The sequence below is a fragment of the Gambusia affinis genome, linkage group LG04 (assembly GCF_019740435.1).
Source record: "Gambusia affinis linkage group LG04, SWU_Gaff_1.0, whole genome shotgun sequence".
NCBI lineage: Eukaryota > Metazoa > Chordata > Actinopteri > Cyprinodontiformes > Poeciliidae > Gambusia > Gambusia affinis.
Genome location: NC_057871.1, coordinates 915,311 through 931,957, shown reverse-complemented (window position 1 = coordinate 931,957; position 16,647 = coordinate 915,311). Strand labels below are relative to the sequence as shown.

At 37.6% G+C, this 16,647-nt stretch overlaps 1 protein-coding gene and 2 non-coding genes across 3 annotated transcripts; 1 reads left to right on the top strand and 2 right to left on the bottom strand.

Annotated features, from left to right (window-relative positions):
• Positions 1-114: 114 nt before the first annotated feature.
• LOC122829505 lies at positions 115-6,158 on the top strand. The gene is made up of 4 exons (XM_044114099.1): positions 115-363; positions 1,893-2,090; positions 2,183-2,335; positions 5,723-6,158. The coding sequence occupies exons 1-4, from the start codon at positions 330-332 to the stop codon at positions 5,926-5,928; spliced, it is 591 nt and encodes a 196-aa protein (XP_043970034.1). The 5' UTR covers positions 115-329; the 3' UTR covers positions 5,929-6,158.
• An 8,930-nt stretch (positions 6,159-15,088) lies between these two features.
• Positions 15,089-15,161, bottom strand: trnak-uuu. Its single transcript has one exon. It is a non-coding gene; the product is annotated as a tRNA-Lys (tRNA).
• A 1,226-nt stretch (positions 15,162-16,387) lies between these two features.
• trnat-ugu lies at positions 16,388-16,460 on the bottom strand. The gene has a single exon. It is a non-coding gene; the product is annotated as a tRNA-Thr (tRNA).
• Between the last annotated feature and the right edge of the window lie 187 nt (positions 16,461-16,647).

Below are 16,647 nucleotides of genomic sequence, written 5' to 3'. Positions count from 1 at the left end.
AAATACCTGATAGTTTTGTGGCTTTCATTTCCTCTTTAGCCATTTCACACTTTCAGCACGGAAGCACGAAAAAACCCAGTTCACGCTTCCCTAAAAAAGTTTATCTTGAAATGAAACCTCAAAATGAAAAACCTACATTATAACACAGACAAGAATTTGAATTGGTCTTGATTTTATCTCAAACAAATCTGAAGGAGGTTTTAGGAACGGGGCATCAAACAGAACAGAGAAGTGGGCTTTCAGTGGAAAGAGTGAGCGAACGGCTGTTAAAAGGAAGTCAGTGTGGTCTGCAGAAACTAAAGCTGCTCTCACCGACAGCAATAAACCAGATGAAGGCAGACTGGATTATCATGATTCTCATTTGTAAGTAATACAAAAATCTTTTACTTTCTGACAGCGTTACAGCTACAGTGAGTCTCTGGTTTCTCATTTCAGATAATCCTTGTTCAGGTTTTATTTCTTTAGTATAATTTAATAAATTCAATTTTCATTTAATCAGAAAATCCTTGTGTGGTCACCAAACGAGCCTGGTGGACGTAACAATCGCTTCAGGTTCAGTCAGTGGAATCAGTAAACCTCCTCACAGCATCTCAGCTACTTTTAATAAATGTCTGGGTTTTATTACAATCTTTGATGACCATGTGGGATCAGAACATTGAATTATGGCAGCAGTTGGAATAAAGTTATGCATTTCACCATCCTAACCATGAGGAAGATGTAAAATAATTTCTAAAAAAATATTTAAATCTAAAACTAAATAAACAGCTACAAACTGAAGCAGAAACAACAGAACCAGGATCTTGAGGGACAAGAACAACAGCATTAGTTTTTTAATTAAATGGATAAAACCTCTTTGATTGCCAAAAAGAAGATTCAATCCAAAGTTTGGTGGCTTAATAAACATTGTATTCATTGATATTTCTAACTACTTGGTGCCTTCAGTGAATCATGGTTTAAAAACTGAGCAGACCAGAGAACTCACATGTCTTCAACCTCACGTCTTGATGTAGAGCTCCGTCACATTTTAGGAAAAAAATAGTCACAATGTCATTGCTACTGATCTAAATACTCAAATATTACATCCAAGCAATAAGCACTCTGTTAATTAGGGTTCAATATAATTAGCAGCTTTAAGTTGATAGAATAGAATTATTTTCTCACAGTGAGAAAATTCAGGAGCAAAGTAACAGAAAATTGAGGCATGCACAATTTAAAATTATGTAAATATACTAAAAACAAAGACCAGGAGTAATTAATCATTTAAAACAGTGTGTAGTTATCAAAACAGAACTCTGATCCAAAGGAATGCAAAGCTGAGTTGATAACTTTAAATGTAAAAATGTTCAAATGTTTTGTGACAATAAAAACGGTGCAAACTACAGCAGAAATGTAAACAATTGTTGAGTTTGTTCTCAAGCGAACTGGGAGCATCGAATCATGACTGAGGGCCCAGTATGACCAAAAAAAGTCCCTGTCTCTGTACGGTCCTGTGGGTGAAACAATCCCCAGTAAACCAGCCTTTCCTCTGTCATCACCTCAAGAACTCAAGGCAGGAAAACCTCAATTCTCCCAACAGGAAACCCTGGAAAACTTCCTGAGCAGGGAAAACCTTAACTTCCTGATTGAATGTTACTTCCTGGTTGCCCTGGCCATCTATCAGGTCTCTATCAATCGAGTTCTGGTCCGGAGAAGCTGTCCCATTCCTGCTTACACATTACTATTGTCAGTAAAAACCTTTCTGGGTCATGGTTTCTGTTTTGGATCCAGAACGTACTGAGAATGTTACATTTAAATCCATCCAGATAACAACCAGCCACATTTAGTCTGGTACTGTCAGAAAGTAGTTTGTTTTGTCTAAACTTGTTCTGCTTTGGTCCATTTGATCCCTCCAGGTTTTATTACCATGTCTGGCTTTTGGATGCTGTTGGTTCCAGCTGTTGAGGTCCAGCAGGTCCACTTTGGTTCAAACGTCACTCTGGGGTGCAACATCTCCTACCTGTACGACACGACAACGTGGCTTAAACAAAACCCAGACCTCATTCCAACCATGGTCCTCCACACCAGCCTCCGGGAGGGACGGCCGGTTGAGTGTAGGCCAGAACCTTTAGTCCTGATCCAGAAGGACTCAATTTGTTTGTGACAGTCCAAATTAAACACTAACAACTACAATCTCTGTTTTCAGTGTTTCAGCTCAGTCTTCGTCATTCAGCGAGTCTCATGAATCGGTCTCTAGCGCTGAAGATCACTGGTGTTGAGGTGGGGGATCTGGGCCTGTATTACTGTATAGCCAACATGAATGGGCGTGTGGTAATTGGGAAAGGAACACGGATTCAAAGTAAGCATTCCTGCCCTCATTACACGATGCAGAACATCTGGGTTTTCCTGAAACATAAAACTTTGGTTTTCCATTTGGAGGACTGTTTAAGGATCAAAATATTTTCCTATCAGCAGTAACCTGCCTCCTATGCTAACATCATTGGGCTTCAGCCTTTATACACTGATTGCAACATCTATGTTCTGAACTTCTAGGGATGACAAGTGCAAAAAATTAGCAGTTTATGTGAAGTTAATGAGTTCCCCTTAATGCTAAAGAAATGTTCAACAAACCCCAAGAGGTTTTTCTAACTCTTCCTAGATTTACAGGACTGCTTTTCTTAGGCTACAAAATGGACCAAATCTGACTTTTTCACAACAATCTGAACGGTTCTGATCTTTTCACTCTGCAAAAAATCATTTGTAGATTTAATATGTGACATGCATCATTATTCTGCACCAAAAGAAGCCAGACACTATAAATCTGGATGCAATCAATGGGAGAAAGTTATTATTATTGGGGCCTGCCCATAGCAATGCATAAGGAGAGCAGTGACTGACTTGCGAAGCAAGTCAGTCACTGCCTCCATGCATTGCATGGCAGGCACCTATTGTTCTACACCCAATAGAATGTTTCTTTAATACGTATTATTTATTATTCTTCCGTTACTTAATGCGGCGCAAGCCCACCCACAAAAGTGGTATCAAACGCGTGCCTCGTTCTCCGGAAGGGAGCTATTACTTTTGGTGGGATTTGGAGTTACCATGGCGACGTAAAAAGCAAAAAACGACCCCAAAATCACTAACGAGCTCACCAGGTGCAAGTCTCGTCGTCAAGGGGACGAGGCAACCAGTAAATCCTGAAAATACCCTATTTTTGAGGATTTTCTGTGTCGTCATAACCTTATGTAGAGACGCCATTCAAACTTCATTTTGTAGATACGTCCGTGATCTCTTTTAAAGTGAAGACAGCACGTCAATATGTATTATGGTTTGTCCACAACTTCTTTCTAAGCGACCCAAAGTTTTTGATTTTGGAAAAATCAGAGTGTGAAGGCCGCTCCGCTAGAGTGAGAGTCAGAGTGAAATTTCGACCCCAAATCATTTTTTAACTCGCCCTCACGCTCACAAATATTGCATGATTGGTATCAAACTTGGTCATGACATTGATACGCGTGCCTGCTCCGGTCAAATGTTTTCAAAATTATCTAGCGCTTACAGTTTTCTCTCCAGGTGCTTCAGAGCAAAGTCATGCGCCAGGGTAGCAGACAGATCTCACTGATTCACTTCCATGTATTTCTGATAAATTTCAGACCTTGGCACACACTTTTTTTATCTCATCGCTGTTAATACTGTGAGTGAGGTAGAGATATGAATGGCGGGACTATGTGAGACGACAAATAGCCCTCTCATATGCTTCAAACGGTTTTCGAATATGTATTACGGTTCCCGAACGGGAAACCATAATTGCCATGCTTTTTTTAGTCAAACTGGCTGGCTCAAACAGAGAATTGTCTCCCCCTGGATGTCTCACTCACAGCTGGCAGAGAGGATTATTTACCATGGCAACGGAACCCAGAGCAGGGAGAGCTGCTGAGGACTTCAAATACGCATCACTGTAGTTCGAACTACTAGTTCAGTTAAAACAGAGGAGGACTGAGATGGCCTTTAGAAAAACTTGCTGCTATGGGCTGTATATAACTAATTTAACCCTGTCACTGTTACACATGGGATGAGTCTAGCCCTTTGAAATGAAGCTTACTGAAAATTTCAAAATAAAAGCCCTTGAAAATTTTTACATCAGGTCATTGCTTTTTGAGCGTTATATGACTGATTTAATCCAATGACTGTTACAAATGGGATGACTTTGAAACTTTCAAATGAAGATTAACAAAAATTTCAAAATAAAAGCCTTGTGAATTTTTACATCATTTAATTGCTAATTATGTCTTTAATTGACTGGTTTATCAAAAGCAATATTACAAATTGGATTAGTGTGGGCATTTAATATGAAGCTTACTGCAAATTTCAAAATAAAAGCCTCAAAATGCCCTCTGGACAGTGCACGGAGGCGGTGCAGTGATATCATTCTGCATTATCTGTTTATCCGAGGTTAGGGAACTGCCTTGCGCAGCAAGGCAGTTCATTAGCATTAGCCTTTTAGCTTAAATAAGCTATTTTCTATTTTTCAGACTTATTAGCCATGTTTAGTATACTTAATGGAGTAAGTAAATGACAGTAAACATTATAATGATACCCCACATGCTACTGAAAGTATTTATGCTTATATTAGCATATTTGCTCATTTTAGCTAATGCATTTGCTTTATCATACTGAATGTTGCATGTCCAGCTTACTTAACATTCTTGTGATTCTCCACATGCTATTGATTACATTGCAGCTTTCTTTAGCATTGATGCAAATTGTTAGCATCAGAACGCTGGGTCCAAACCGACGGGCACACTTTGGCAGGCCCCAGTTAAATTTCTTCAGGAATTTTCTAGTTATTATTATTATGAACTTATGAAAGCAGTCTGAGTCAGTGAAGCGCACCACATCCTAATCCCTCCACTCCTGGTCCGACTCCACATCCAGACGTCTTTATAGAAGCTGCAGTCAGTGCTCCACTACAGGCCGTTGCTGTGATTTCTTTTTATCAGCATCTTGTTATGATCTTGTGACGATTCTCTGAATAACTTTGACATGAATCTATAGATGACAGATCCATCAATACTTCTGTAAACAGAGCGCTGCTGTGTGGCGTCAACGTTCTTCTTCTGTGCTTTGGAGTCGTAAACGGTTCACACAGAAGTCTGATTGCGGTTGCATTTAATTAGTAGCATGAACTAATGCATGAGCCACACAAAAAATATCATATTTCAGCAAAAATATCTGAATTGAGCCTGAAGTCCTGCTGTGTGAACATAAACTAAGGTCATTGCTGATGTCTTTCAGTCCTGGCATTGTGTCACCACACACAATGCTTCAACCTGCCAAACTTCCTGCTCTCAAAGAGCTGGTCCTCTTCCTTCTTAAACCAGATGCTTCGAAGCAGCAGGGGTCTACTTAGTTTTTCATAAACTGCTCCTCTATTTTGACTAGTTTGGCAATTAATCAGAATCAGAATAATCAGAATAACAAAATCTGTTTTTAGATTATCATCATCACCATCAAAACCACAAACAGACATTTTGATAACCTAGTTACTTTCTCTCTGAAACAGAGAGAAAGAAACCAGAATCCAGTTTGGTAGAGACTTTTTATCTCCTGATAGCTCTTTGTGTTCACCATGACTACAAGATGATATATAATGCATTGTTTTATGAGGTGCAGTTATTAGAATAAACTGTAGACAAGCAGCATATTTTTACATTTAGGTTAATGTGTCCTTGGATGTGTGCACTTCCAGATTCCTCCCAGTTTCTGTTCCAGCACTGGTATTCTGCAGCTGTGTGTTCTGGGTTGCTGATTATGATTCTGACGGTTTGCGTCACTCACTGGAAAACCAGACAGAGGAAGAGGAAGACCACCAACAGGAACTACAGCAAACAACCAACTAAAGTACCAAACGATGCCACAGTACGGCGAGTTTTCACACTGCAATCATTCAATTAGCCGATTTCACATATATGGACCAACTATGAGGCTAAGTTGTTTATGTCCTTACAAATATCACAGGGATATTATTTATTTTCTTTGTATTTTGTTCTTGCTTGTGTTTTTATTTATGCATTTAGTTTGTGTAATTTTGTTGAGTAGTTTAATGCAGCGAAGCCACCAGCTTTCTCAAAAAAATACTTTATTTATTTGTTATACTTGTACTTTGTAAAGATATATAAAACCAATGAAAAGCTTGCACCATATCTCTGGTATTGACTTCCTTTTGTTACTTCCTCCCCTTATTTTTCGGGACATGAATACTTAAACATCCAACTGTTTTAATTAATTCAATCTTAATTTTGAAATGGAGAAATATTATTATTATTATTATTATTATTATTAGTAGTAGTAGTAGCAGTAGGATTACAGTGATTCTTGAGAAGAGGGACAAAACAAGTCCTATGGATAAAGCACAAAAGTTTAATAAAATTCACACAAAATATAATTTTTTCAAAACTCTGACTAAACTAATCTGGGCCATGTGAGCACAATAATGTTTGCTGAATATATTTTATTTTAAACATTGTAGTGGGTGGATAGTGTCTTTAAAATCCCTTGTCCTAGAGCAGAACTCAATACATTATAATAGCTTTAAACAATTAAAGGAATACAAAGATAATTTAGCATGAAAATTAAGTATAAGCATTCAAATAAATAATTATAAAAGTATCAATAAATTGAATTAAAAATCAATTTTTCAATGAATTTTCACTCAATTCTGAGACTTGGCTTCCGGTATGCCTGAGTAGAGACGCTCGCAGACGACGCTCCGACCGAAATATCTCTTAATTCGCCTGTTATTAGAATTTAATTCCACCTACATATCCAGAAGACGCTACCACAATGACTTCGTCACAAAAGACTACAAGAAAAGACCAGAAGATGGGGAAAAACGATGATGCGAAGACGACACAGAAACAGCTAACACTTGATGCTAGCATAACTCAGAATGAAACAGGGGCCGACCTGTTAATGCTAACAGAGCTCCGCAAATTTCGAGAAGAATCTGGAACGGCGCAACGAGACATTTTGGAATCCCAATCCCGGATGGAGGCTTCGATTGCAGAAATAAAGAATAGAATCGATACACTAGAAGAGAGACTGAACTCCGCGGAAGAGAGAGTGAGTAACGCAGAAGACCGTGGCCTACAGCAGGAAAGGGTGCTAGCTTACTTACTTAAAAAAGACGCCAAAATAACCGCAAAACTGGATGATATGGAGAATAGGATGCGCAGGAACAATATAAGAGTGTATGGGATTAAGGAAGATTCAGAAGGAAAAGAGATGATCCCGTTTATTAAAGACTTTTTAAAATCTGCGCTGAAGCTACCTGATGGCATGGATATTTGCATTGAGAGAGCCCATAAAGCCACAGTTCCGAAGCCGAAGTCGACATCTTCTCCGAGATCCATAATAGTTCGCTTTTTGGATTTCAATGTTAAGCAGCTGGTACTACAGTGTGCGTGGAAACAGCGGAACATAGAGTTTCGGGGAAACAAAATTTTCTTTGACCAAGATTACTCCACCGAAGTGCAGAGAAAAAGAAAACAAGTGCGTGAGGTCATTAAAAAGCTGAAGGAACGGAATATAAAGGCACAGTCTCCATACCCAGCTCAACTTAGACTGTTTTTGGAGAAGGGTGTCAAGACCTTCTCCTCTCTATTGGAGGCCCAATCAACTCTGAAGGAACTCGGGATCCCGGTGGAGGTGGATGAGCGGACGCCCTGGAGGGAGAGTTGCTACACAACAACTGGCAGACCCAGGGGAGACGTGGAAAGGCTGACCCAGGTCTGGATAACATGGACATCAGGGCCATACTGAACTCGGTGGATCAGCACAAGCAGGGTTGAGACGGTATTGTTATAACTGATTCTATCCTGGTCTAGCCGACATTTTATTCAAAGGTGGATCGTGTTAAAAATATAAATAAGGTCATACAGGTATAATATTATATTAATACTTATGGACTATCGGTTGGTGTGTTTGCAGTGAGTGTTTTACTTTTTTCCATTTTTTCTTTCTTTTTTTTGGGCATTTAGTGCAGTAGAATAGGAGACTATGTGGTCTACTGCTTACACACATGGTGTAATTCTCCCAGGGAGACCAATATCCCTGTCCATTTTACATCAGGAGTGTGCTGCCTATGTTTTCCAAAAGGGCAGCACATGGAATACTTGGAAGTTCTGTGAAGATGAAGATCTGACTACTTGTTCATTCTGTTCATTGTTTTTCGGCGAGCTGATTTTGACTATTAAAGATATTTGCATAGAGATCAACATATTACTGGAGGGATGTAACTTTCTTTTTGTTTTCATATAAATATGACGACTTTAAAAATTGTTACTTACAATATTAATGGAGTAAATCACGTTATAAAACGAAAAAAAATTCTAACGCAATTAAAAAGGTTGAATTGTACAATTGGGCTTCTACAAGAAACTCATTTAAATGAGATAGAACATGCTAAATTAAAGAGAGACTGGGTGGGACAGATATTTAGTGCATCCTATGAAAACTACAAAAAAAGAGGAGTAGCAATACTGTTTCATAAATCTTTATGCTTTGTAGCAGAAAATGTACTCAAAGATAAAGAAGGCCGCTGGATATTGGTGGTTGGTTCAGTTGGTGGAACCGCTCTTACAATTATGAATATTTATGCCCCAAATGAAGATAATCCAGGTTTTTTTAAAGAGCTAGCCCAAATTTTAGCGGGTTATTCAAAAGGAACAATTATTTTAGGGGGAGACTTCAACTGTGTCTTAAATCATCACATGGATAAATTTCCAACAGAACAAAAATATCAACTATCAAAAACAAAAGCATTGAAGGGTCTATTGGAGGAGTTGGGGCTGATTGATATTTGGCGTGCAAAACACCCAAAGATCAGAGACTATACTCACTTCTCAAAAGTTCATAGAAGCCACTCCAGAATAGACTTCTTTTGCGTTCCCAAACAAGCAACCCACAGAGTGGTGGACTGTCATATCGAACCTCAAACTATTTCAGACCATGGTCCTGTGATAATGTCTTTAAACATCGACCTGGAGAAATCATTTAAATTATGGAGATTGAACGTATCGCTTTTAAATAATCCAGAGACAATACAATATATAAAAGACGAATTAAATCTCTTTTTAGATATTAATGATAAGGACGAAATTTCACCATCTACTCTATGGGATACAGCCAAAGCATATTTGAGGGGTAAAATTATTTCATTTTCTTCAAAAGTTAAAAAGGAACGGGAGAAAAAACAAGAAAACTTACAAGAACAGATTAAGAAACTTGAGACTACACATAAAAGAACGAACGATGACAAGGTATTACAGGAACTTAGTAAATGTAGACAGGACTTGAATGAATTACTAACTTATAAAGCAGAAGGTGCTTTACGTTTTGCAAATCAAAAATACTATGAGCAGGGAAATAAAGCAAGTAGACTATTAGCATTTCAACTAAGAAAATTGCAGGCGAGTCGAACCGTTCAAAAAATTATGTGCCCAGTGTCCAAAAAACTAGTTTCGCATCCCAAAGAAATCGCAAATGCATTTTCAAAATACTATAGTCAACTATATAATTCAGAGACAAATCCTAACAAATTAAATAAAATTAGGCAATTTTTGCAACAAATTAATCTTAATAAACTTGACGAGAAAGAGGCTAAATCATTAGTGGGGACAATTACCGAAGGAGAAATAAAATCTGTTATAGGAAAGCTTAAAAATAATAAATCACCAGGAGCAGACGGTTTTCCAGGAGAATTCTATAAATGCTTTCAGGCTGAGCTTATCCCACTCTTATGCAGAGTGTTTAATCATGCTTTGGACTCCAAAGACCCACCTAAAACATGGGCAGAAGCAATTATCTCGGTTATACACAAAGAAAGTAAAGACCCCACACAATGTGGCTCTTATAGACCAATAAGTCTGCTGTGTAATGACGTTAAGATTTTAAGTGCCATCTTAGCCAAAAGACTACAAAAGATTATTAATAAACTTATCAATCCTGATCAGACAGGCTTCATACCCAATAGACTCGGATTAAATAATATCAGACGTACCCTAAATATAATCTCAATTGGTCAACAAAGCCCCCACACATCCATGCTTCTCGGCCTAGATGCTGAGAAAGCATTCGATCGGGTGGATTGGTTGTTCCTGAAGCAGGTCCTATTGAAGATGGGCTTTAATGAAAACTTTATCAGTTGGTTTGAGGTGCTGTACTCCAATCCAACCTCTAGAGTACGCACTAATGGTTATTTGTCAGAAAGTTTCCCTTTAAAAAGAGGAACCCGTCAGGGTTGCTGCCTTTCTCCGATCCTGTTTGCTATCAGTATAGAACCCTTAGCAGAACTAATAAGAACAGACACATCAATTTTAGGCATACCGGATAAAATCAGGACTCACAAACTATCACTGTATGCTGATGATGTTATTCTGTATATAAGAGACCCAACAACTTCTATACCAAATATTTTAAAATGTTTGAAGGACTTTGGTGTGGTCTCAGGATATAAAGTTAATGAATCAAAGTCAGAGGCCATGATGCTAAAAGGCTCCTGGCCCCCAGAACTATCCAATTCAGTGAATTTCAATTGGTCACCTAATGGATTTCGATATTTGGGAATCAATATTACCACGGATGTTTCCAAATTATATAAAGCAAATTTTGGGAAGCTATTGGACCAAATTAAAAAAGACTTAGATAGATGGGATATTTTACCGCTTTCCTTTTTTGGAAGGATTGAATCAATCAAAATGAATATTCTCCCTAGATTGTTGTATTTGTTTATGGCCCTCCCTATTTGGGTTCCAACAACAGAACTAAATAAAATGCAAAAAATTATTTCAACTTTTATCTGGCAGAAAAGAAAGGCCAGAATAAAACTTACTCAGTTGACCAGTGGTAAACCTTATGGAGGTCTTAATGTACCAAACTTAAAATTATATTACTGGGCTGCACAACTACATGCAAGTGTAAGTTGGCTAATACAGAATAAAGAAACAACATGGCTGACATTGGAACAAAGCGCAAGCCCTAAACTTTCTTTACAGGCCCTTGTATTCTGCTCGACTGAAGTCTGGAATAAGTACAAAATTACAAATATATGGATGAAAAGCACTCAAAGGACTATAAACATGATTAGAAAAAATATGAAAGCTCCTCAATCTATATCTAGAGCTACACAATGTTTGGAGATAATAGACTTTAAACCAGGGCAACAAGATCCGGATTTCAAACCTGGCAAAGCAAGAATTTAATTGTTATTGATGACTTGTTTGAAGGGGAGATTCTGAAATCTTTTAACCAGATTAAGGAGAAGTACAGGTTGAGCAAATCTGATTTTTATAGATATTTACAATTGAGAAGTTACCTGATGTCCCACACCGAATGGTCCCTTCTTCAGACAAGACCTACTGATTTAGAATTATTCTTCATAAAGATCACCAAGGAAAGAAAATCTAATAATACTGTGTCAAATTTATACAAATGCTTACAATCATGTCTGTTGAAGGGATCTCCTGGGATAAAGGAAAGATGGGAACTAGAAATGAATGTTGTGATTGAAGATGAAGAGTGGGAGCAAGTGTGCGTAACTGGACATAAACTGACTAACAGTCCAACATGGAAAGAATTTTATTGGAAAATAATTTAGATATTTCAAAACTCCATATATTGTTTCCAAATATGATCAAACTAAATCAAATCTGTGCTGGAGACACTGCGGACTAATCGGGGATCACACTCATGTCTTTTGGGATTGCCCAAAGATTACGAAATTTTGGGAGGGAATTAGAGAGGAAATTTCAAATATCTTGCACACTTATATTGATTGGAACCCCCGGATCTTTGTTCTGGGAGTTCCCCCAAATAATTTAAGTAAAGAAGAACAATACTTATTTGGTATCCTCGTTCTCGTAGCCAAAAAAATGATAACAATATGTTGGTATAAACCTTTACCCCCTACTGTAAATCAATGGAAAGAGAAACTAGTGAATGTTTATACGATGGAGAAAATAACAGCAAAATTGAACTTGTCCACTGGTTTATTTGAGAAAAGATGGAACCCTTTGAAGAAATATCTCCAATTAATATTGTAGTAAGATACATGTAAAAACACACAGGTACACATTTTATAGGTAGACTTAACATATATTTCTGTTATGATAAAGACAATAGTCAATCGAGAAAGATTTTTCCTCTATTTCATCCCCCCATGTAAAAAATTCTGGATTTTCAGCTCGCCGACTTGTTTAGTTGTTGTTGTTCAACTGTTTGTATTGTGGTATTGGAAATTGATGTTTCTGACTTATTGTATTATTCATTGATTTTGAATATTGATCTGATAAAATAAAGTCTTTGTTCAAAAAAAAAAAGAATTTTCACTCAATTCTAAAAGAATGTCAAAAAAATCAGGCATTATTGGGGGGCATCAAAACTCCTGAGGACCACATGACGTCTTCCTTTCTCTTCCTTTGCTAACAGGGCTAGGTTAGGCTAGTAAGCTTGTGTCATTCTTTAGTTTTTTTCTTGTTTTATTCCTAAGTTGTTCGTCACAGCCATGATGTGTCAACAACATAACTGACCATTTACATAATGTGACGGTGCGGTGAGAGGTTGGAGAAGGAGTTAGCAATGGTGGTTAGCCACTCTAACCCAAAACAGCAGGACGCACCGTTGAAGTTTTCCACACTGTCACTTTATGGACCTTACCAAGCTCCGCCCACAACCGACCCACGTGACCACAAGTCTCACAAGCAAAGCCTCGTAGCGCATTGTTTCTATGTAAACATGACTCCATTAGTGCATCATTTCTACCGGATTTTCACAATATATCAGCTACTACAATGGACAGAGGAAATAACAAGTTCATGTCATCATCTGGGAGGAGGTTACTGGTTTCTCAGTCACAAGCTGGTTGCAAACCTGAGGCCAGCAGGTGTCAGTCGGTCAGTTATGGTAGATCTGAAATTTGGTTTGATGACCTCAATATGAGAAGCTACAGACTGATAAGAGGAACCAAAGAGCTCTGTTACGGTAAAGAAGCCATTTGTTTGTTAAAATTTTATGAAATCTATTTGTTCTTTTTGATGTTTGTTATGAATGACGTATAGTCACAAACAAACAGGGTAATTGGTCCAACGTTTAGAAACTACAGCGGCTGTAATGAGCCACAGCAAATGTAAACAAAGGTAAAATAACCCGAACAGGTGATCAACTCAAAACCATTCGTACCTTTTTAGTCTGTCTCTCTTTGTAGTTTAAGCACACTTGTTACCGTATCAACCGCCAGCGCCCCGCAAGACGAGCAAAGATTACGTTAAAAACATAACATTCACTCCGTTACGATATCAAGTTTCCAGGCTTGATATTTATTTCTGGATTATTAATCAGCGCTTCCCTGAACACAGCGATGGTTGATTGACCAGCTGTACTTTGTGCTAGAGTGGCTAACACGAGTAACAGTTTAGTCCAAAGCCTTTTCTGCTAAAATAAAATCTTTAGTGTGTGTCAGATACAGTACACATTGCATATTGATCTGTTTAGCTAACGTTAGACTGTGTAGCAGACAGGCTTCAAGGTGTAGAAGTTGTATCAGAACTGCTATTATGCGGTACTTAGCTAACGAAAAGCTCGTGTTTGTGAGACTGCCACCCACGTGACCACGTAGAATGAGCATCAGCCAATGAAAAGCGGCCCCTCTGGTAAGGTCCATTGTCACTTCGTCCATGTAAAGCCAGATCTGCACGGTACTAACATTACAGTCTCATACATGAGAAAAGAAACGATAGTTTACCGCTCTGCACCTCATCATCACCGATGATCTTCTCTACACACGTGGAAGACGAGTTCTTACTCTGTACAATAGTACAACAAAAGAAAAAGGGAATAGGCGCCCCCTTTTGGTGATACCTACTCATGTCTAGGAACTAAGCAGTATAATAGCTGTTACAATAACTTTGATTAGATTTTGTGAAATAAATGCTAAATTTTAGTAAACTGTAAAGATTTTATGGACCTGATGAGCTACAATATGGCCTCCTTCAGAATAACATCATATAAATTGAGGTAGTTTTATCAACTCCATCAGAGTTTTTAACTGACATTGCGACTCTTTCAGTGATAATGTTGACAAATCTCACTTAAATGTGCAGTTAACTAATTTTAATGCATTTTACATAAATGGCATTACTTCACGTGTATCAAGTTTTTCTCTATTCTCACTACTTTTTCACCACCTTCAGTTCTGTCAACTCCGTTATATGAACTTCATGTTGTTTTTTGTTTTACATAATATTTATTTTGTTTCTTGAGAAGCATTTGTCTGTAAAACTCAGTAAAAATATTACTAATAGGGTCATTAAAAATAATTTTAGATTTATTTTTGTCAGATGGTGTTGACAAAAGTTCTGTCAGATCCATTAAAAATGTAATTTTCAAAAAATAATGCAACTGGGAACCTGCACTTTAGCATCTTTACATTTCCAAAACATTTTTTGTCATATTTGTATACATAAGCTTGAGAAATAATGTTTTTGGGGAAAATTTAAACTCATTTTGTCCCACTTCTCAAAAATCACTGATTAGTATTTTATCTCGACATCACATCTCTTTGCTGGTTTGTATTTGGAGCTTTTCTCGAGCGTTTTCTTCGTCCAGAACAGACGGTCCGCATCATTTGCACGCCTGTGAGGATAACGGCGCGCCGGATGGGTGGAGTTTTCTGTAACTTCCACTATATATAACCACCGGATTACTCACTCGGATGATGAGTCGATCATGTGACTGAAGGCATCATTAAAGGATTTCTTTAAATCAGTGTCAAGTGTTGGGAAGGAAAGTCATGAGATTGACTGATATGAAAATTATGTGTATTATTTTCCTTGCATATTTTTTCTCGACGGTGAGTCTTCCTCGGAGAATACTTGTCCTGCTTTTCCTCACCGGTAGATGGTGTTCATTTCAAGCCCTTGTTTCTCTCTCTGATTCCTAGTAGGTTTATTTACGGTCAGAAATAGCGGAACTATTCCCAATCTAGGTATTTAAACGGAACGGAACAATTTTAGGTCGATGCTGACGCCCTGACGAAATTTCAGAAAGAAAAAGAAGCTACCGCCCGAACAGGGACTTGAACCCTGGACCCTCAGATTAAAAGTCTGATGCTCTACCGACTGAGCTATCCGGGCTCTGCGAAACAAATGAAAGATGATGAGAAATATTCCTATAGACAGCGAATCGTGTTTCCTTTTTGGTTCTGATCCAATAATCACCACTGAGAGGAGTAAACCTCATATCCATTATAATCTGTATTACAATTATCTACCGTCTCATATGTTGCGCTTCGTCTAATAGTTTTGTTCATTCTCTTGTTTAAATATTCTGCCACTCTAACTTTCAAATAGCAATTTCAGATATTATCAAGAAAGAGTGACTTTCTGGTTTAAAATGCTAGTTTGATAATATACCAAAATATTCATCTTTGACTCCTAACAACGGCGCAGCAAACACATGAATGAAACTACAAAACACACAAAAAACCCGAATGCAACCCAAAAACACTGCAAACAAAAAATACTGCAACCACAGAAATCAGAAGCATAAACCTACAACCAGCAGAAACCGAAAAAAGGAAACCAACTTAGAGGAGGACAAAGCTGTAGAGGAGGAAACCAAGAATAATGATGGATCAGACCTGTAAGGCTCAATATGTTGTCACAAGATGACATATTTCTTACTAGGTGGACTTGAGACAGCATATTTAAATGCCACAATAGAATTTATATTGAACAACCAGAGGACTAAAGAAAGAACCTCAGAAAAATTAAAGACTGGTGTGTAAACTGCAATTATCCCTGTATGGACTTAGAAAGTAAACATATGTAAGGCCAGATTGAGGTTAGGAAGTAACTTCATATTCTTAAAGATATATACCTATTGTTTCCACTGTTGACTGCATGAAAGTAACACATAATGTTAATATGGGAGTAATGGTTTTAAATTAGCTTTAAATTGTACTTTTCTGATTATTACAGTAAAGATTTGATCATGTAGTGATTTCATATTAACCTCATATTACTTATACCAAAAGAGTCTTTTTCAAGTACCTTAAAGAAGGACATGATCAATATTGGTAATTTATTCTAAGCATCCAAATTGTGACTATTTTAGGCCAGAATATTCATTGCAAAGTGTGGAACAGTTATTTATAATTTGAGCTCCGTGACAATCACAGAAATAGATTTTACTGTTACAAATAGGAAACAGAGAAACACACAGTGTTCACTGGATGCCTCTTCTGAAACATAACGTCTCAGCTGTGTACTGTGTTATAACAAATAATTCCCTCCAAACTTAAACAGTTGATAATATGTGCAGGTAAGTAAAAAAAAGTTTTAATTGAAAAAGAAATCACAGGCCCCAGCGAGATTTGAACTCGCGACCCCTGGTTTACAAGACCAGTGCTCTAACCCCTGAGCTATGGAGCCCGAGATACCGGACATGACGTCATTTTTACTTAAATCTTCTCAACAACAGGAGTTCAGTCATGGTGATGCATGTGTTTTGTTTCTTGTGGTTTAGGGAAGTAAAATGTTCGGATTCAAGGACATTTAAGTAAATAAGAAAATTACATCTTAAAAATAAAACCGCGGACCGAACCATTTAAATTTACCA